The 22,173-nt window shown below is 38.3% G+C and overlaps 2 protein-coding genes across 2 annotated transcripts; both read left to right on the forward strand.

Moving 5' to 3' along the window:
- Window positions 1-1,733: 1,733 nt before the first annotated feature.
- On the forward strand, window positions 1,734-8,515 carry LOC103718325 (omega-3 fatty acid desaturase, endoplasmic reticulum). The gene is made up of 8 exons (XM_008807087.4): window positions 1,734-2,154; window positions 2,249-2,338; window positions 2,467-2,533; window positions 6,754-6,846; window positions 7,008-7,193; window positions 7,274-7,354; window positions 7,916-8,053; window positions 8,161-8,515. The coding sequence occupies exons 1-8, from the start codon at window positions 1,772-1,774 to the stop codon at window positions 8,350-8,352; spliced, it is 1,230 nt and encodes a 409-aa protein (XP_008805309.3). The 5' UTR covers window positions 1,734-1,771; the 3' UTR covers window positions 8,353-8,515.
- A 1,023-nt stretch (window positions 8,516-9,538) lies between these two features.
- Window positions 9,539-21,873, forward strand: LOC103718329 (calcium-dependent protein kinase 3-like). The gene is made up of 7 exons (XM_008807103.6): window positions 9,539-10,723; window positions 12,003-12,146; window positions 12,367-12,519; window positions 18,854-18,969; window positions 19,085-19,252; window positions 21,046-21,282; window positions 21,364-21,873. Exons 1-7 carry the CDS (start codon window positions 10,051-10,053, stop codon window positions 21,511-21,513), a joined length of 1,641 nt encoding a protein of 546 aa, XP_008805325.1. The 5' UTR covers window positions 9,539-10,050; the 3' UTR covers window positions 21,514-21,873.
- The last annotated feature ends 300 nt before the right edge of the window (window positions 21,874-22,173 follow it).

Raw genomic sequence — 22,173 nt, forward strand, 5'->3', positions numbered from 1 at the left:
CCTCCCGAGGTATTGTCCGCTTTGGGCGCTCCGGCCCGCGCGTCCAGCGCTGACGGGGGGAGACTGGTGCCCTCACGAGTTTGCCCTTCAAAAGGCGCCTCGAGAGGAAAGAATTTCCACCCCCCATTTAAGGCATGGAACCTTTCCGCTACTAGCCGATGTGGGACTAAATTCAAGGCCCCCTCCCCTCCCCACAACAATTCCTTTTTCTCTTTTGACGTATATAGGTTGTCCAAGCTTATTGCTTTTTCTTTCCACCTCGTTTGCTATAAGGTTGGACCACACTCTGACAAAAAAAAGGCCTTTTTCACATGCTTTGGCGCTGAGGGTCAGGCAATTAATGTTGTGGCGAACCTGACACGCCATTGCACACTTAGAGACGATCCATTGAAGCTTTCTTTTTTTTTTTTTTTTTTAAGCACATTAGGATCACCACGGTAACCTAAAATCATTGATGGACCTAATCAAGCAATTTGATCTCTGATAATTCAATGATTAAGAATTTTCAAATATCTACGAATAACCTGTTTGGTATGTATGAAAATCTAAAACTACTGACCATATAATATTAAAATATTTTGGAAATATATTAGGAGGATTTTTTTATGTATTCTCAATTTTCATGAGTTAAGAATATAAGAAAATATATTGATTCTCATAATAAACTTTATTATTTGTTGCAGGTTTTAGGGAAAAAAAGTCGTGCTCAAAAAATTCTAACCAACCATTTTAGGAAAAAGACAGACCTATATGATAAAGCATAGAATAAATCTATGCATCTCAAATATACTAACATAGACTAGCAGGAAGAAAAAAAATATGATTTTCTGTATGAATATCAATATTCAGAAAAACTAAATAGACTCTATTAAATGTAAGAAATCATAAGGTCAAAATATCAAAAAAATGAAAAATAAATAAAACTGTACCTCACAAAATCAAAAAATCACTGCAGCAAAAAAGTAAAAAAAAAAAAGAAGAAGAAAACAAGATGAGAATCAAATCTCTCACGAACAAACACTTCGGTGCGGATGCCTTTTTTCAGACGACACTTTCCTAAAGTTTCTCATATCCGGCACATGGAGATTTGTCCAACACTCAACTGCTGGATCGAGAGATAAGATTGTCCTAAAATTTTATCCTCGGAAGTACCCTTTGGTCATTTGCTCCCTCTAGAATCCACGATAGCCCTTTGTGCATTTGCTGCATTCTCTCGTCCCAAATTCAAAAATCATAAATGCACAAATTTGAATCTTGGAACCTTAGGCGTCCATCATATCAATTCAGCGTTTTTTTTTTCCTCCCATGAAACCGAACCATATCTTCATCAATCCATGATCCTAGCCATCAAAAAATTACAAGCCTATTATCCCATTCTCACTAAACGGAAGGTATATCCCCCAGTCTGATGAAATGGCTGTAAATCAATCAGAAACGTTTATCAGCCTTCCTTGGATTCCCTGCAACACTCTATTTTTTCTAATGAAAACCCTGCAACTGTTTTACTTTTGTCTCAAGATTCCCTGTTACCCCCCTGCTCTAATTCTTTATTCTGGCTACAGGACAGGCCCTGGTTGGAGCGCACTCTCCTGAAAACGTAAGTCCCTTCGGCCAGGACTGTTACCTAAATCAAAGCCAAGCGGTCCCACTTGCACTCGTAAACCACGGTAACTTTGGAAGACAGCACAGTAAAGTCCTCGACCACAGTCCATAAATACTCCATTAACGCCTCCATCACCCCTCACAGCCAAGAGCCCGGGCGTCGTAACAAATGGTGAGGCTTTGGAGTTCCTTCGCACGCCCCAAAGCCTCCCTCCTCTATGGCTGGGGACGGGCCAAGCCCAAGAGGGCCGCCGCCGCCGCCGCCGCCGCCACCCCGCCTGGAGCGGAGGCGGCGAGCAAGGAGGAGGAGGAAGAAGACTTCGATCCGGCGAATCCACCGCCGTTTCGGCTGGGGGAGATCCGGGCAGCCATACCAACCCATTGCTGGGTGAAGGATCCATGGCGGTCGATGAGGTACGTCGCGAGGGACGTTGTCGTCGTCGTCGGGCTTGCAGCGATGGCGGTGTTCTTCGACGGCTGGGTGGTGTGGCCATTGTATTGGCTGGCCCAAGGGACCATGTTCTGGGCTATCTTTGTCCTCGGACATGACTGGTATGTAACTCCTTCTCAATCCTTGGGATTTCTATTTTGCCACCATGGTTTGATTGCTTGTAGCCAGGGAGTTTTGACATGGATTAGTGCACAGTGGACATGGGAGCTTCTCGGACAGTGCGAGGCTCAACAGTATAGTGGGACACTTGCTTCACACCATCATTCTGGTGCCATACCATGGATGGTATCTTTCGCTTCTCTTTTCGTCTCTTTTTTTTTCTTTCCTCTTTTTTATTAAAAAAAAGTTTACTTCTTCTTCTTTTTTTAAATTGTGGGTTGATATTTTAATTGTGTTTTGGACTGTAACTACAGGAGGATTAGCCACAGGAAGCACCACCAGAATCATGGGCACGTGGAGAGGGACGAGTCATGGCACCCGGTTAGTAAATTAACATATGGCACTTATTTGTTTATAGGATAGGGATTGTAAGCGACCATTGGATCGTGCAAGGATCGCTTTGAGATATCCGCAAATAAGATGTTTTATCGATCGATGTCGCGACAGGGAATCATTCTTTCATGCGAAAGATATAACCCGAAACATATTTAGTCACGAAGCATATTTAATCACAAAAGATTATCCCGACACCCAACAAATAGTGGATTGGGGGAAGAGGCATGGATTAAGTGCTCTAGTATATATAATCATGAATCTGAATATGTGAATTAAGCTGCTAGTAATAGATATTTGGATTAGATATATACAAGAAATTTAATTTACTTATTGGTTTCATGATTATAATACAAAATGAGTCCAAATCTAATTCAAATTTTTGAACATCACATAATTTTAGCTCTCAATATGTTATCATAGCTTAGATTTATTAAAGATCATGAGTTTGAATCCCTTAATTATTTATTTAATTATCTTAGTTGCTATCTTAATTTATTTCAACTATTGCTGTTTTTCCTATGTGCCTAAATTTTTGAGATGATCAAATGGTTACTTAGTAGTTTCTACAATAAATAAGATATACGTCTCTTTGGTATTTTTGTCGCACCTCCTTGTATACCATCCATAAAATTTTAATTTTTCTGAGCCAAGTAGCCAACGCCTCAAGGTGTCCAGAAAAGATAGCTCCAAAATAATGTGCCCTAAAATGTGAGAAAAACCTCCTAAATTTCTAGTATACTTCAACCGCGCGTGCCTGTTTAGACCGACAAATATACGGCGTCTAACTTTTTAGAAGGCCCTTCACATTAATATGAGTGGCTATCATGCATGCATACCAGTGGGAAAAGATAGGTCCGGAATGATGCCAAATAAAGCGTGAGAAAAGACGCATGTCGCTTTTGGTAGTACGTTTCGATGGTATATATTTACTTAGAGCAACAGCCATTGCACGTTTAGCACGTCTAACTTTCTCCCCAATGTTCTACCATAGTATGAGTGGTTATCAATGTGAATCGCATTCGTAGAATTACGATTGCGCTCCCGATGGTAGAAAAAACAGAAACAATAGCATAATTTTAAAATTTTATTTTATTTTTAATTTATATAAAAATAATTTTTTTAAAGCCATTTGAACAATAATTGAATTTTACAAAAAATATATGCAAATAACAATTTTGGAAAGATATTCGTGCAAAATTCGATATTTAGAAGGATATCCATATAAAAAAAATCATATATTTATATTTATTTTATTTGATAAATATATATACAAATATGGATATTATTCGGCTGCAAAAATTCATATTCATATTTGTTTTAAATGGATATGGATACAAATCGGATACAGAAAGTATGAATGTAAATACGGATCTAAATCAGATAATTAAACTTTATGACCACAAAATCAAAAATATTAGATATTAAAATAGTACTATATAAAATTAAATATAATTACAAATGAAATTGGATATTCATATACAGATCGGATAGGTGTCTATTCATATCCGTATATTTTTTTTATATAGGTATGGATAATATTTAAATTTCTATTTATATTTGGATAGTTTCAGATAAAAAATAAATTCGGATGGATATTATCCGATCCATTTTTACTCTTAAGAAAGATAACACTTAAATGGTGTATCTAAAATGCAAAAAAAATACATCACTTGATAGACAATCATGTACAATCCAATAAGATCCACGCGCCATCTCAAAGTATTTACAATTTTTTTAATAGATTTCTCCAAATTCTATAAAAAATGTTTTTATCATTTTTTTCCATCCTATAAAAATAATTTGGAGGAGAATAATATTAGATGTAATCTGCGTACATAATTTATAAGATATGTATCGGATAAAGTACGATTTCTGCAGGATTTAAGTTTAAATTTACAGAAATATTCAAACAGGCTTAGAAAAAAAAAAGAATATAATGCATGATTATGCTGAATAAAGAATTTCCACGATGACGGAGGCCTGCATTTTGGTTATAGTGCTTGGGCTTGCAGCCATTTTTCCTGAATCGAACTGCTGGCCCACGCACGAATTCCAATTTGAGCTCGAGCCAGATGTGATGGACCACGCACGAATCCCAATTTGAACATGAGAAGGTACCGTGGGAGGAAGACATCAACCCAGGGTCTGATTGGCCGAAGAAGTTGGTCTAACGAGCCCGGTTCCCAAGTCGCATTTGCTTTGTCTCAAAATTGGCTCGACTTCCACTTACCTGATAGCTAGGGCTGTTAATGAGCTGAGCTGCTCGGGCTTGGCTCGTTAGTCAAACGAGCCCGAGCTCAATATGAGGCTCGTTTACATCCGAGTTCGAGCCCGAGCAACTTACGAGCCCAAACGAGCTCTAGTCTCCTATTGAAAGATCTTATTTCAGCACCATAATTCATAAAAATCTGACCACATAGAGAAAAATAACCTGTTATCGAGTCCGAGCCCGAGCTCGGGTTTGTTCTGGAGCTCGTAATTGAAACGAGCTTTACGAGCTCAAGCCCAAGCCTTTGCTTTGCCAAGCAAGTCCGAGCTCGAGCTCAATACAGAGCTCGTTACCGAGCTCGAGCTTCGGTGAAACGAGCCGAGCCGAGCTCTCTCAGGCTCAGGCTCAAACTCGACTCGGCTCGTTAACAGCCCTACTGATAGCTCCAAAATAGACCCATGACTCCGTGAAGGGTGGGTGGGAAAGGTGATGGTGATGATGATGTAATAAAGTGTCCTCCTTAGCCACCGAAGGAACCAAAACAATCCTGTGAATCCTTATGACGTGAGGTAAGGTGGAGTAAGGTGGAGCAAGATAAGGATACGGTAGGATGCATCATGGATCAAAAATTTATCAATCAAAATTTAGTTATTTTATTAAATAAGTTAAAAATTTAAATTTAGATATAACTATTTTATTATTTAGATAATTTAGTTTTATCTATTATGAATTGAAATAAATTAAACAGATTAAATAGTTAAATATCACGATCTTTTCATAAAATTAGTTTTGATATGTATATAATTATGATAGAAATAAAGGAGTGTGATTTTCTAGATTTTCTAGAAAGTGTGATTTTATTTTTTGGCAAAAAAAAAAAGAGTTAGAATTTTTTACAATTGCATGTAAGGCTGCATGAGATGTGGGCCGCGATGTTATCTTTTCGAGCAGACTTATTTTTTTAAGTTAAAATTGATGAATCTAGTAGAATAGTTGTATTTCTCCTTTTTTTTTTTTTAGAGGACTATGCTCTTCAATTTCATCCTATCCAATATTGAACAATCAAAGATTTTAGATTTGAATTTTGACCGGTACATCTTTAAGTATTTAGGCTTGGATAGTTATAATGTAATAAATTTCTTCCATTTCTTTTCAAAAAAAAACTATTATAAAGCATTTTTCACCAAAAAAAGAAAAATCATGACGTCCTTGCCATTTTGGCTCTGGGCATTCACATCATACGCTTTGAATATCAAGAATTAATATAACAACTCGCACAGGTAAATTTTTCTGGAGGCTATCATATAATAAAAGTAATGGCTATTATAAATTTTTAATACTTCTCATGGTGAATTTCAATTTCATTATTTCAAACTGTGATTCATTAGTCTGGAAATAACAAAGATTGCTCTCGTAATATCAGCAACCTTTTCCAAATACTATGTTTTATGGACATTGGCTCGAGCAAGGATGATGCTTTTTTTCATTATTATCCATTATCTTGTTATAATGGCTGATAATGATCATTAGTAACCATTATTGCATTTTGAAAATTTGCAAGAAAATAGTCTGACTTATAAATTGAGGGGTGTCTCAAAGGTCATAACCTTTTGCACAGTGCCTGGAGATTCTGGAATTCAAGTCCTAGGCGAGTGCATTGCCTGTATTATCCTAGCAAAATGGACTTAACATAGGAGGTTTCGACTTTCTAATTAGAATATCAATCTCTGAAGTGCCAAATTTGTTTGAAAAAGAAGCAATGGAACAGATCTTGTAACATTCCTCACACTGAATCTTTTATCTTTGAGAGCCTCTTTATCATATTGGGATCAAAAGATTGCTGCATTTCATTTGAAACTCATGCAACCGTTGCCCTTCGAACAGTTCTAGACCAGAGTGATTAATTGCACATATATAGCTTTTATGTGACGAACACCACATTCAAATCATTAGTTGAATTATTTGCAGAAACTTACTAATTCTCTGGCCTTCACAGTTATCTGAGGAGACATACAGAGGCTTGGGCTATCTCACTCGAAAGCTGCGGTTTTCCGAACCTTTTCCTCTGTTCGCATTCCCTGTTTATTTGGTAAGAATGACAAGCTTCAATAAGTTGGATATCATTAGAATTTATTTTGTACACCCGATCAACATTTTAGATTTCAAGAGATACTTTTGCTGAATTTTAAGTACTGATCTCCTTACTCGAACACCATTTACCTAAGTTTTGCTCTCTGTTTTGCTCCATAGTGGTCGAGAAGCCCTGGAAAGCAAGGCTCCCACTTCCACCCGGGCAGCGACTTGTTCCATCCAAACGAGAGAAGTGAGGTCGTTTCATCAACCATCTGCTGGCTGGCAATGGCGTCCCTGCTTCTAAGTCTCTCATGGGTGATTGGTCCTGTCCCAATGCTCAAACTTTATGGTGTACCCTATGTTGTAAGTGATCATAATCTTAGCACAAAGGCAAAGTGTAGGTCTTTTGTTGTCATTGCTCATGCGTTACTGTCTGAGTGCAGGTCTTTATAATGTGGTTGGATTTTGTTACCTACTTGCATCACCATGGCCACGCCAAGAAGCTCCCATGGTATCGAGGCAAGGTATGCATGTCTTCTCACAAAATACATGAGTTTAGATACCTTTGGAAGGGAATCACGAGGAGTCATACGTGGTCCATTGTATGGTGGCTGCATGTCTTAGGTAGCTAAGTTGTCCTATGTATCAAAACACCAAAAAGTTCCTTTTGTGTCGACGTGTCAGCTAGATTGAGTTTGTAACAAGCATCGTATAAGACAAGACAACTAAGCTACAATGATAGATTTATCCTAATTTCAGCCCTTGTCACATCTCAGATTGCAACCTTCCATCTTGATGTGGTGGGCATAAATTGGCAAACAGAGTTGGATGGTCGACGACCCCTATCATGGCATGGCCTATTGACATGACTCGTGGGTCCTCCCTAGATGCCAATTTGTAATTTGATAGTCTAACTACCTAATCTACTCTTACAAAAAAATAGTAATCTACTCTTAAAAAATAGAAAATTTTTTTAAAAAAAGAGGAAAAATTAATCTAAAGTGACTTACTATGAAATAAATGAGAAAGTCTGCAATCACTTACTACAACATTGTTCATGAGTTCATTCTTCCTGCATCTTTTAGGAATGGAGCTACTTGCGAGGAGCGCTGACGACGCTCGATCGAGACTATGGATGGATCAACAACATGCACCATGATATCGGAACTCATGTGATACACCACCTCTTCCCCCAAATACCTCACTACAATCTAGTAGAAGCTGTGAGTAGTAGGACGAATCCCTCACCTTTTTCTTTTCTCTAATCTTTTCCTGATATGAGGCCTCAGATTGTGAATTGTTGTTCGTTGTTGTTTATTTCATGTTTCAGACGAAGGCAGCTAAGGTTGTGCTCGGGAAATACTACCGAGAACCTCACAAGTCTGGTCCTTTTCCTTTTCACCTATTTGGGATTCTAGCAAGGAGCTTGAGAATTGATCATTTTGTAAGTGATATTGGAGATGTTGTCTACTACCAGGCTGACCCTCAACTGCATGGTGGCCGGCAGGATAAGTCCGGGTGAAGCTTTGGATGTTGCTCGGGCAACAAGATATAGGTTATGCACCGAAAAAAAAAAAGAGAAGTTTGAATGAATTTTATATCAAAAAATTTCATTAATTAGAGTTGTAATAGAAGTATAATTAAGCCTTCCGCTTATTGACTTAATCTTCATGTTTTTTGCATTCTTTCTCTTGTCCTTTCACATATATCATGGTTTATAATTTTCTATTAGGATTTGCTATAGCTACAAATGGACGTGGTCCAAATACCAACCTCCACGGAGAATAGTAATCTACATGGAAACCTATAAGAATTAGCTGCTCATTAAGCAGGTCACCAAGTTTTCACTTGAAAATAAAAGATCTTTACTCCTGAGCATGAACTATCATGCCGATTGTAGGTTTATAACAAAATACCATTATTATCGTCTGGATAATTAGACATCTAATAAGTAATTGCAATGATCCGATTGCAAGAGCAGAGCTCTACCAACTTTTTCATTCACAACATTATTCTATTTTACTCATTTAAATAAGTTGACCCTTCAACCTGCTTCTGTTGCTCTGCCGTCACCGCTAACTTATCTAATTGCCCCATCTTCTTCCACCTCCTACTGCACCAATCTTTTCTTTTATCCACTTTTCCTCCTTGTTCTCGTCGACTATTAGGCTCTCGTCCTCACCAATTAAGTAATCAATGGGTAGGGAATTGAAAAGGATTGATGAGCCAAAAATATTTGTAAATAATTTATTAAGTGAATACTTGGGAAGAATTTAAGCAGCTAGCCTCCTACTATCAAGAACAGCAAAAAGAGGAAGCAAACAACGGAGATTTCTAACAAATTGTTAGAGAAAGAAAGGAAGACAAAATAAAAAGGACATACTTGATAGCAAGCACAAAAAGAGGAAACAAGATGGCCCCAGCAGTCTGAGTCGGAACCCGGGCTCCAAGGAATACCACCGTATTACACTACACGATACACCACCATTCCTGCCCCTCGATCCCCATCCCACCTTTCCAAACTCCCATATTCCCTCACCCACCCCCTTCCTTTCATCAATACAAAAAAGAAATCCTCCTCCCAAGGCCTCAAGGCCTCCATTCATTGGTAGACCCCACCCACAGAGAAAGACAGAGAGAGAGCCAAAAAAAAAAAAAAAAAGCCGTCCTTCTTCCCTGATATAAGGTGAGAGGGAAGTTCATAAACTGGAGTTGCAAGGGGTGCATTTGCATTGTCGTATGAACGAAGAAGAATTTTTTTTTTTGCAACATATGTAAATGTAGCTTATAAAGTTGGAAAGAATGAAAGAATACAAAAGAGATGGAACCGAAACATGACTGTCCAAAATAAAAGCCCTGTAAGTCATTTGGGGGTGGTAGAACTACCTACCAACACCGGTTGCTCCCAAACCCCGTTCCGTTCCGTTCCGTTCCGTTGTTCTTTTCGGTGTACCCGACAAAGGTCTCAGCCCCAGCCTTCCATTCTAAAGCTACAAACCCAACGCTCCCACCCTCTCTCTCTGTCTCTCTGTCTAGTTCTCTAAAAGTCTAAATCCAGTGCAAAAAATAAAGTCTTCTTGGAGACTGAGGTCGGTGAGGCGTCTTCTCTTTCTAGGTTCTCTGTAGCGCATGATGTGAAACCCTAGCGTCCCGCCCGTAGGTTTTCGGCCTCGGAATCCAACAAGAAGAGGAGTGGGGATCGCCGGATCGCCGCCACGAGATGGGCAACTGCTGCCGCTCGCCGGCCGCGGTCGCCCGGGAGGACGTCAAGTCCCACTTCCCCGCCGCGCACCACCACCAAGCCGCCGGCGCCGGCGCCAAGAACCACCACCACCACAACGGCGCCGCCGGTGGGCACCCCAAGCGGCTGACCGTCCTGACCGACGGCGCCTGCGATGCGGCCCTCTCCGGCGGCATCGAGGAGAAGTACCTCCTCGACCGCGAGCTCGGGAGAGGCGAGTTCGGGGTCACCTATCTCTGTATGGACCACGATACGAAAGAGCTTCTTGCCTGCAAGTCGATCTCGAAGCGGAAGCTCCGAACGGCCATCGACGTCGAGGACGTCCGGCGGGAGGTGGCGATCATGCGGCACCTCCCCAAAAGCCCCAGCATTGTGAGCTTGAAGGAGGCGTGCGAGGACGAGAATGCGGTGCATTTGGTGATGGAGTTGTGCGAGGGTGGCGAGCTTTTCGACCGCATCGTGGCGCGGGGGCATTACACCGAGCGGGCCGCCGCCGCCGTCACCCGGACCATCGTCGAGGTCGTCCAGCTCTGCCACCGGCATGGGGTGATCCACCGGGACCTCAAGCCGGAGAACTTCCTCTTTGCCAACAAGAAGGAGAACTCGCCGCTGAAGGCGATCGATTTCGGGTTGTCGATATTCTTCAAGCCTGGTAAGTAGGGGAGCGATTTCTTTCCTTCTTCTTTTCCACTTTATCTGTTTGGGTTTGCCGAAAGTATGGATGCTTTTTGATGAATTATGGTAATATTACTTCCAGTTGGAATATGTTATCATTATTATGGAGATGATGCCTGCCTAATTACGAAGCTTGGCTAGTTATGGAAGCAATTGCCGCTACAGTAATTGCTGCATTGAGATTGCATTTGCTTAGCTGGGGTAATTGGACGCATATACTGAAGAGAAGCAGTAGTGTAAACGTGCTATAAAATCAAATTTGCCATTTTGGGGAGCCTGGTGCACGATAATGAAGACGAAGATGAAAGAGGAAAGAGGAGGAAGACTGATTTGTCTGGCATTGGCTGCTTGTGAATTGTAATCACAAAGAAGTGGACGCTATATACAATGTCTCTTTTCATGCTTTTCTTTTTCCTTTTTACCAGTTTCTCTTAACAAGGCTTCAGTATTAGGAAGAAATTAGTTTGGTAGCGTGACATTGTTGTTTAATTTGAGTCAAATATGATGCTAATGGCTCAATGTCAGTATTTGCTCTAATTTATTTTTTTGAAAAGATAACTTTTTTTAATTCAAATAAGAGTCTTTTTCAGAACTACCAAAATAATGTACAAACATAACCATGAGTTGTTGAAGCCTTGGCCCAACTATTTGGCGTTAACTTGATGAAGTATTTCTCATCAATTACCCCTGTTAAGGATTATCTCCGATGTCACTGCACGCTACTAGATATTCTTATATCCTTTCGCAATTCCGCTCATGTTATCTTAACTCGTGTTCCCTTTTTTTAACCCTTGGACATAAGAATGAGCTCCTCTTCTTGTGTGGGCTCAGACCTTCTGTTTACATTCTTGTATAACATCTACATTTGTTTCCCATGACTTGGTCGTCGACCATTTCAACTTTTGCACCTCTCTCAGCGTACTTGTTTATTATCATATTCTTCTTAGTTTTGCAATAAATAATTTTAGCATGTATGCTCATCTCTCAGTCAGGTTGTTTGATAGGACTTGATCTACAGCTCACCTTTTTGAGCAGCTGAACTGCAAATCATCCAGGTCTTGTTGCTGTCTCAAGCGTGTGTCTTTGTATTCTTAAATTGCTTGGCATGCAATAGTCACATTATATACCTTAGAATCATTAACTGACTTATCCTTTAAACTAGTAAATTGTCAGATACTGGGGACTTCTTTTTTAATTTTCCTGATTTTAACATTTGTTCTGTTATGTTTGCTAATATTTGCCTTTTGGACTTCTAGGAGAAAGATTCTCTGAGATTGTAGGAAGTCCATACTACATGGCTCCCGAAGTCCTGAAGCGAAATTATGGCCCAGAGATAGATATATGGAGTGCAGGAGTTATTCTCTACATTCTATTATGTGGAGTTCCACCATTTTGGGCTGGTAAGTTTTTCTTTGTTCTCTTTCTTTGCTAACGAAATCTGTCCTCCTCTATCTTTAAAGCCAGCCCTGCATTCCTTCTGTTCTTCTGGAAAGGGATATTTCTTCTGCCTTACTAGAACAAGCTCTTCTTAACTGGAGTTTATTAAGTTGAGATTGATTTTGATATAATTTTGTAAAAAAACCATTTTCTGATGAAGAATTTAATATGTTTAAATTGCAGAAACTGAACAAGGGGTTGCACAAGCCATTCTTCGGGGGGCTATAGATTTTAAGCGTGAACCATGGCCAAGTGTTTCAGAAAATGCTAAGAATCTGGTCCGACAGATGTTGGAGCCTGACCCAAAACTTAGACTAACAGCAAAGCAAGTTTTAGGTATGTTATATCTTATTCTTTTGCTGGCTCATGTGCTGAAATTATTGTGCTTATTTGCTGAATGAACTTTGTAACCATCAAGTAGATTTTAGATGAGACTGTGTATTAAAAGTCTTCATGGTTTACTAGCCTTGATTTGGTTGCTTTTGCCTGTTGATGGTTTAATTTCTGGTGGTATTGCTAAATCTTGTTACAAAATCTAATTTTCAATTGCTCAACATTCATATGTCTTATAACCACTTGGAATTCACTTGAACTAATCGAACATAGTGCCTTATATTTCCTTGACAACTAATTTAGGAATGTCAGAATGAAGATAAAGTATATGTAATATCATTGTAAAATCTGAAGTTCAAAACTTTATTTATATCCTTTCATTATTTTAATGAATGGATTGGGCTCTGCCCATTTTTTTATCCAAAAAAAATCATGAATATTGCTACTGGTTGCAAGGCTCCATCGATCAAAGTTTTGCTGTCATCACAGTTTTTTCCATTGATTTTTAATTGACAATAACAATCCTAATGCTGCTAAGTGATGATTCTTATTTGATGAAGATCAACAAATGATGGGCAAATTTTACCATCTAGATTGGTCGAGCTGTGTTACTTCCAGTTGTTTGTCCAAGATTCTCCACCAAGAAATTCTAGTAGGGATTCGTTATAGAACTAGAATTGACCCCTGGTGTTACTGTCTGCCATCCTTAGAAGACCAACGGTTGTTGAGACAGAAGCGTGCTTATCTGTGGTATGGATGGTGTGTTGGTCATCCTGGCAATTCTCCTTCTAGGTCTCTAATCTCTATTTACTACTTGTGTTGTGCAGTGCAATGCACGTGAGATAAGGATTGATGATTATGGAGAGATATGTGAAGCATATGGAGAGATACAGGAAGCATGGTGTACTTGGAAGTGTGTCCATTTCTCTCTTTTCCTTTCCCTTTCTTAGATCTCATTTTATCCCCTATGCCAAACCAATGTTGACATAGTTTCTTCCATGATAATCTTGTCCCCTTGATTTCGTGTAATGCTTTCTTGGGTATTATGGATTCTTGCGTATATTCTGATATCTATTTGAATCTGGTTTTTTTTTTTTCTATCTATCTCTCCTTTTTGGACTCTATTAGCAGTAGCAGTGGTCCCAGTCTACGATACCCGGACTTACCAACCAACCGAGACATACCAATGTCGACATGGGTATGGTTGCATGGTATGAGACCGACTCATGGAAAGCGCCCACAGACTTGGGTCCTAAAATTCCAAGAGTAGAGATGGAGGAGAGGGAAGAAGGACTGGAGGGGAGCTATTGCAGGGCGCCCACATGTGATGAGGCAAGTTGTCAATAGGCTTGATTGGGCTAACGAGGTCATTAGCGGACGAAGGAGAAGACCGATGGATTGATCGGCATGGATGAAGAGGATGTCGTAGTCGGATATTGTGAGAGGTCGCTGCTGAGTCAAGGCCATCGAGAATGATGAGAAAGGGAAAGGGTGTAAAGTTAGGGTTTTTTTAGTAGGACAATGGCACATCCATTGCACATGGATTATTAAAGAGAGGAGAATATGACGGATGGCTGTGATCTCATCGACTTAAAGAAGAAAACTTAAGTTCAGTCCCTGTTTCACATTAAACCTACATTCAGGTCTTATTAACACTATTGTCAACTATCAAGCCCTTATTTTGGTGAAAATTATTTTACTCCCAACACCAAGAGTGTGTACAAAACAAAATATGAATGTCTGTAAAGTAGAAAAATTATATATATAACCAACAAATTTGTATAAATATGCATTCGGACTAAGAAAAATATAATTGAGGTGACGTGTCCGCATACTCTTATCCTACTTGAGATCCTTTTTTAGCTAGGTCCTCATATCTTAAGAGTTGGGGATAAGACGAATCTGACCCCTAGACACATACCTGTACCTAACTTCCAAATCCGAACCCATGTAACATAGATTCAATTTTTCTTTGTTGGACTCTTAATTGTTGAACCCCATTTTCCATCTTACATCATGATTGTGTGATAGTTGAATGTCCTGGCTACAGATGGATGTTTCTCCTCTTTGGCCTCTATGAATGATAGCAGTAATCCCAATTTACCTTTCTTTGTTAGATTTTCCATCTTACATTGTGTGTGACAGTTGAATGTTCCATTTGAACAACCAATGGATGTTTCATTGGAGTTCGCTTTGTGTATATATGTGTGTACAAGTGCGCACACATTTAGTAGGAGATGAGTTGAATATAGGTGTGAGAGGGATTATTTTTTCGTGTAACATATTAAGATCAAATTGTTCAAGTTTAGTTGCTTGAATATAAGCAAAATCTCAGAAAGCAGATGATGCCTACATTTAGATGGACACCTGCTTCCTTCAATGCCTTGCTTAGGGCTTGACTGCCAACAAGGATCGTTTACTTAAACTGACAAAGCACCAAGTATCTAAATAGCCAGGATATGCTTATGTTGGTGGCAACATCAAATGGACTTTATTTTGAGCAAACAATGTCCTGATTCTTCTTCAGAGCTGCTTGAGTATTAAGTGACCTCAATTGTTAAGCATGTTTTTTTAAATACATAATTAATCCTATCACGCAATTTGTCAGAGAATTTGTTATCTTACTATCTAACATGCAGTACATTAAGACAAGTTCTCAAGCACTTATAATGTTTGCTTAATTTATCATTTCTTCTTTACCTTGTTATAATTTATCTTTCAGTTGCTTTTATATGTTCATGAACGTTATAGATTTTTGGCTGCCATTTGCTTAGGCATCAGTGTGACTGCCTGAATGCAATTTGGTTTTTAGCTGCCTATGCACCATAAGTCATTTTAAAGACTGCATACAAGGAAAATGAGAACTCAAAGTGATAGCTTTGTCAACCTGCATACAATATGTTTCCTTAATTTATCATTTCTTCTTTATCTTGTTATGATTTATCTTTCAGTTACTTTTATACGTTTACTGACATTATATTTTTTGGCTGCCATTTTCTTAGGCATCAGAGTGACTGCGTGAGTGCAATTTGGTTTTTTAGCTGCCTATGGACCATAACTGTTTTTAAAGACTGCATAGAAGGAAAATGAAAACTCGAAGTGATAGCTTTGTCAACCTGCATTTTCCTCAATTACTCAATTTTATGTCGAATGCCTAATCGAGTTAATATTGGTGACATTAGATTGATTTTTCTAGAGCTTTTCCATATCCTATTTCTCTGTAAATGCTGCCTATTGATTTAATATGGTCTGATCCCACAGTTATGGAACTGGATTGAATATGTGTTCTGGCTGGTGATTTCAAGTGGTTGGATGTTGCAACCAGTTTTTTTTTTTTTTAATTGAGAGGATGAGAACTTTTTTAGATTTCACTTGTGTCATGAGTTTTAACTGGATTTAGAAATATTCTAAGCTCTTATGGGTACTTACTATTCATTTCTTGAAGATAGAGTCTGCAAGCTAGAAGTAAGACCATAGTTTTATTAAATATTTCGTCAGACTATCCTGTGAAGGATCAAATTCTTGTTGCAATCTTTTCAAGCTGTGAATTTTGTCACATAATAGTTTTATAATCCCATTGATAAAGCAGCCTCTCACTGTTCATATAAACACATTTCATGATTATTTTATTACCGTTCATATCATATACTAGATTTTGAGATAATGGAAAGTACTTTTCACAGTCTGTATATAAGATTCTATTATAGCAACCAGGAAGAGAAGTGTTAATTTCTAATTAGGTGTTCCTAGTATCCGAAAGTTATTTATGTGCTTCAAAATTTTGTGATTCTTCTGTATCCAAAACAATTTTCAGTGACATTAATATAAAATGAAAATGTTGAAATTTAATCTTCATTCCTCAACTGCTTCTTTTGAATTTGCTCTTCATATTTTATTTCTTGAAAGAATATAACAAGAGCTTTCCATCATTCTATTAACTCATGCTTCTTCGCTCCAGTGGAAAGATGAGGTTTATCTGCTTAAGCTTGCGATGATATCTTTCTACAGAAGTTTTGGAGAACTTTTCTTTTCAAAACATGGCCTAATTATTGCTAGCTCTATTTTTTCTTTGTTAGTGATTTAAGTTGGATGTACTGAGCTTTCTTGGCTACTTTGATCTTATTAGTCTTCTGTATTTAGTGTTTCCATTAGAACCTGTTTTATTTTATCAATATCTTTTGATTATAGTGTTCGAAGCCTGTTGATTTTGTAAAAATCATGTGGTCAATGTCATGTTTTTAACTTTTTCTTTTAATGAGGATGTTTCTAACTTTTTATAGCCATATGCATGTACTGGCATTCCTACTGCTATACTGCATTATTTTCCCCTTTGTATTTATATAACCCTTCTATCAAACATGTGCAGACCATATCTTTGTTCTGCACCTTGTTATTCATGAATCATTAATTATCCAATATTTTCTATAGTGAAATAGTTTTTGACTCTGCCAATCTCCTTGGAATGGTCTATGGACGCTGATCATATTACATTGTTTTTCACCTCCTTGGAATGTGATATGGAGTGTTGTTATTATTAAATCAACAATTAATATTAAAACAACTGATTGTCTTGAACCTCAATGATTCATGTTTACACGACTTTCCACACTTTCCGTATCTATTTAGCTTGGGTTATTTGGATAAATGTCTGGACCATGTATGCAAGGATTGGATAATCAAAATGGAGTTTCATTTTCAAAACCACTGAAATTTTGGCAAAGGACCTTATGTCACTTTTGATTTAACTTCCCTAAATTGCTTTAATATTTGTTGCTGACTGGTGTTGCTGAGTTGATTGATAGAAGTGTGATTAATTGGACTTCTTGTCAGGCACTGGGTAGATAGGGTTTACAGTTGTTGCTACCGCAGTAATTGCGGAAACTCGTCTTTAGTTTGTTGCCCCTTGTTTTCTTGATCATATTCTTACATATGCTGGTTCCTTTTTCCCTTGAACATCAGAAATTACATATTCTTACCCTATTATAAGAGGTTTAAGTTAATGAAAATGCTTGTGCTAGGTGTCTTTAGATTTATGACACATTTTGATCATTAAAAATGCTACTCAATATTGAGGAATTCATTTCCATAGATCTACTTAAGATACATTTGTTGTCTAGAATCTGCAATAATTTTCTTAAATCTATATGCTTTTATGTGCATACTTATTTTCTCAAAGGATAGTCAACAAGTGCAAATGCTCGCTCGCGACAGTTATTATAATATCTCCTATAGCAAAGATAAAGGCTTGTCAATATCCTACAAACTAAAATTGAGATGCCATGTAGGATTCTAACCAAGGTATGCTGAACCGGCCTGGAACCGACCGGTTCCTGCTGCGTACCAGTGCGAACCAGTCTGGTTCGCACCGGTACCGCTTGGTACTGACGCGGGGAAGAAGAAAGAAGAGGAAGAAGAAGAACAGGAAAGAAGAGTAAGAAAGAGAAAAAGAAGAGGAAGAAGAAGAGAAAGAGGAGAAGAAGAGGAAGAAGAGAAAGACGAGACTTACTGGTACCGGGCCTCGTTGGGGCGATCCTCGTTGGGGCGATCCTCGTTGGCTCTTGCTCGTGGGAGAAGAGCGGAGGAGAGAGGAGAAGAAACGAGAAGGCTCGGAAAGAAGGAAGGAAATCCCGCGCGGAAAACGCATCTACAAGAAAAACGATGCCGGAAAACGCGTTGGTCGGTTGCGGTTTTAAGTGGAGAAATGAGGAAAACGCACGAAAACGTGTTTCGCGCACGCGGGGCCCTGAGCTTTCGCGCTCGCTGTCCCCGAACCGGGTCGGTATGACCCTATTCGGTTTGGTACGGTACTGGTGCCCACCGGTATGTCGGTACGGCGGATCTTGATTCTAACCCAAAATTTTCATTATTACTTGTAGAATATAGAGACAATAAATCACCCTCAGGAAACCTATCTAGCCTCAAGGTCTTATATCATCGCACTAGATTTATAATCATTATCCTATCTAAGGAAAAAGAATCTGTCTACGTGGATGCTGTCTGCAGATGTCAGATCATGCAAAACTACCAAGGAATGGAGGTAAAATGAAGTTGCTGGGAAATAGAGATAGGACAGAGAGAAGAGGGAAACATTGAGAATATGTGGCCGCATGGTTATATATAGGATATGCACCATTTTGGCTTTGAGCAGACGGTGTTAGGATATAGTAGGCATATGACCAAGCACCCAGCTGTAATATAAAATTAAAAGGAGATTTACTTTTTGTACGTCACATATCAGATGAAGATGCAATGGACTAGCAGAGATCACCTTCTCTCTTCCTTTTTCATCTCAGTAATTAGATCGGACCATTGTCATACCTTATTTTCTTTCTTGCAGAACATCCTTGGCTTCAAAATGCTAAAAAAGCTCCAAATGTTCCTCTTGGAGATGTTGTCAAGTCAAGGCTCAAACAGTTTTCAAGGATGAATAGATTTAAAAGGAGAGCTTTGAGGGTTAGTTGGCATTTTGGCTGTTGGCCCTAATATCCTATGCCTTTTCAACACCTTGTCTTTTGTTCTTAGATTGATTTAAACATATCTGTATCTTTAATGGATTTTTGTTAATTAGGTCATTGCAGATCATTTGTCTATTGAAGAAGTTGAAGACATAAAAGATATGTTTAAGATGATGGACACTGATAATGATGGTAGTGTTTCATACGAGGAACTGAAACATGGACTTGCAAAATTTGGTTCCCATCTTGTGGAGTCTGAAGTGCAGATGCTTATTGAAGCTGTAAGTATACTTCACTTGTATGTGTTGCCAAATTTTAATTTAGCTATGTATATCAAATGCAAAGAGAATGCAATTTTAAAATTATTCTTTTTTTTTGTGTGTGCGTGCGTTGGGTGGAGGTTATCAAGGAGGGAGGCCTTCTCTTTTCTTTGTAGTAGAATAATCTATATCTAAACTATATCCTCCAAAAAAACTTTCATTTCTGCATATTAAGACAACATATATTTTAAGGTTTAAGTGGAATGCAGCAAAACAGACATTAAATAAATTTGTCTTATATGAAAGCATTCATGCCTAGTTATTGCAAAATGGTAATTTCGTGAATGCCACGAGGTGGCATACTTTGGAAAAAAGCACTCTGAATGGTAAAGGAGACGGATGAGTTGACCACTCTCTACCAAGTTGATTAGGCCTCTTTCTTATGGTTACTATAGTGGCACCCTGATCATTCTGCAAGTTCCCAAAAAACTTTCAACAGATTAATTTGGCTTGCATACGTGCAGACAATTCTTGATAAAGGTTTTGATTAGGAAAAAAAAAGCAAAAACCTGCAAAACCTAATTATATGTCCCATTTTCCCATAAATCAAAGTAGATGCAATCTTTTTATGTAGGAGACATGTATTATATGGATACCATGCCTCTAGACTGCATCAGATCGATCAGCAAGATCATCTTAAGTCATAAAACAATAAAAAATCTTTTCCAATTGATGTTAATTGCTGTTTCCTTGTGGTTGATTTTAAAAAGCCTTCTTTCACGGATCAAGGGCTTTCTCTTCTGCTTCTTCTAAGAATTTTTGGAATTTAAATTATTCAACATTATTCATTAGTTTATCTCCTATACTTTTTAATGTTTTTGTGTGCAAATTTATAGTATTTTGATTGATGTGCGAATCAAAAGGACCAATTCATGAATTTATTTTAAAGCTTCTATTTTGGAGTTTGATTCATTGCCCTTTTTGATAACATAAATCTTCTGTCTGTTTCTCTCAGATTATCTTCTTATCTCTGAATATTTTATTGTTTCTCTCCCAAATTTCATCCATTTCATTCTAAATCAGTCCCAAATCCCTGGGACATGTATTGAATTGTTTGGACAGATTCAAGATATATCAAATGACACTTTCACGGTCATATGAGTTTTTTCTAGAGTTACTGATTTTTTTTCTATTGCATCATATTCAGGCAGCATTTGATAGTTTTTTATTTCAAAATCATGATTTTATTCTTTCCTTGATTTTGAAATTTTTGAAGTTTAGAGGATGAGGTTTTTTAGAAGGTGCTTGGTTGTCAGTAAAGGGAAGTTTCAAAATTTTTTTAAAAAATGTAAGATGATAAAGGGAGATTTGAATTTTAAAAATTCTACTCAAAGTAGAAATTCTCAAAATCATGTTTTTATGAATTTAAAAGTTAAAAAGAAAAGTGACTAATTACACAACCAAACACCTAATGTCATAGAATCTTAACTTGTAATTTTAAGAATTATGTGAAGCCATCATATATGATGATTTACCTGTGCTTCCAAGCATACCCTCAATATCTGCATCTATAGACAAATGCTAGTAGATATTTGTACTTGTGTATTGATCAAATCATCTACATGGGTTATCTGGATTTCTTTTTTCACAAATGAAAATTGCTTCTTGCTAGGCAGTGAACAGTAAACTGCAGATTCTGTTAACCAATCTTTGATTTTTTTTTTTTAATGGATGCCTATCCTCTTCTGCATCTAAAACATGCTTAAAAACAGAAAAAAACCACGTCTTCTAATTGATCGAGTTTGTGGGAACAGGTAGATACCAATGGAAAAGGAAAGCTAGACTATGGGGAGTTTCTTGCAGTATCTCTTCATTTACAGAGGATGGCAGATGATGAACATCTCCGCAAAGCCTTCTCATACTTTGATAAGGATGGCAATGGCTTCATTGAGGCGGAGGAGCTCCGAGAGGCTCTGGTGGAAGATGGAGCTGGGGCTACTGACAGCATGGATGTGGCAAATGATATCTTACAGGAAGTTGACACAGACAAGGTAATTCTTTACTAGCTGCTGAAATCGATACCTTCTTTCTTCATTGCTCTCAAGCTCCTCCGATTGTTTGTACATTTGCAGGATGGTCGAATCAGCTATGATGAATTTGTTGCAATGATGAAAACTGGAACAGATTGGAGGAAGGCGTCAAGGCACTACTCGAGAGGAAGATTCAACAGTCTCAGTGTCAGACTAATGAAGGATGGTTCGCTAAACCTAGGTGGTGAGTGAAGTGACGGGAAGATTCAATGGTCTCAGCATCAGAGTATTGAAGGATGGTAAACCTGGGTGGTGAGTGAAAGTGACAACCAGAGGTCTTGTTTGTTTGCTGTTGAAAGCTGATCCTCTCCAAAGTGTGAACCATTTTTTTTCATCATTATTTTGGGAGGAATTTAGTTAGGTCGCCGCCCTTGATTGGCTTACCCTGTAATTAGTTCTTCAGCTTGCACGATAAGCATTTGTGTTGCTGTGTTTGCATGTGAAGATGCCGCTATCTGACACGCTGATGCTGTATCTGCTGTGTTGTGCAATGTTGGGTTTGTTGTAATTTTCAGAAGCACGCTATTGGTTTTAATAGCCATTGTTCATTTATATGAATGTCGCTCAAATTGTGAACTGATTTGCTGCAAGCAGATGGTTTTGTGGGATAACCAAACAGGAGTTGTTGTGGCATGCCTCTTTCATTAACATAGTAGTAGTTTGATTCACAAAAATAACATTTAAATGTCTCTCATGAGATGTAACTGATGTCATGCTAATGAAAGGGCCATGCGCCTTCAGCTGTCCTATTAGACTGTCAGTTCTGATGGGGTTATCTTCCTATGCGGAGGTCTCTGCGAGGCTGAAATTGTGCTAATGTTTGTAATTGTAGTGCAATCTAGTACTTTGCAG

This window comes from Phoenix dactylifera, chromosome 8 (genome assembly GCF_051530095.1).
Source record: "Phoenix dactylifera cultivar Ajwa chromosome 8, Ajwa_hap1_PhDact_Kaust_v1.1, whole genome shotgun sequence".
In the NCBI taxonomy this organism is placed as follows: domain Eukaryota; kingdom Viridiplantae; phylum Streptophyta; class Magnoliopsida; order Arecales; family Arecaceae; genus Phoenix; species Phoenix dactylifera.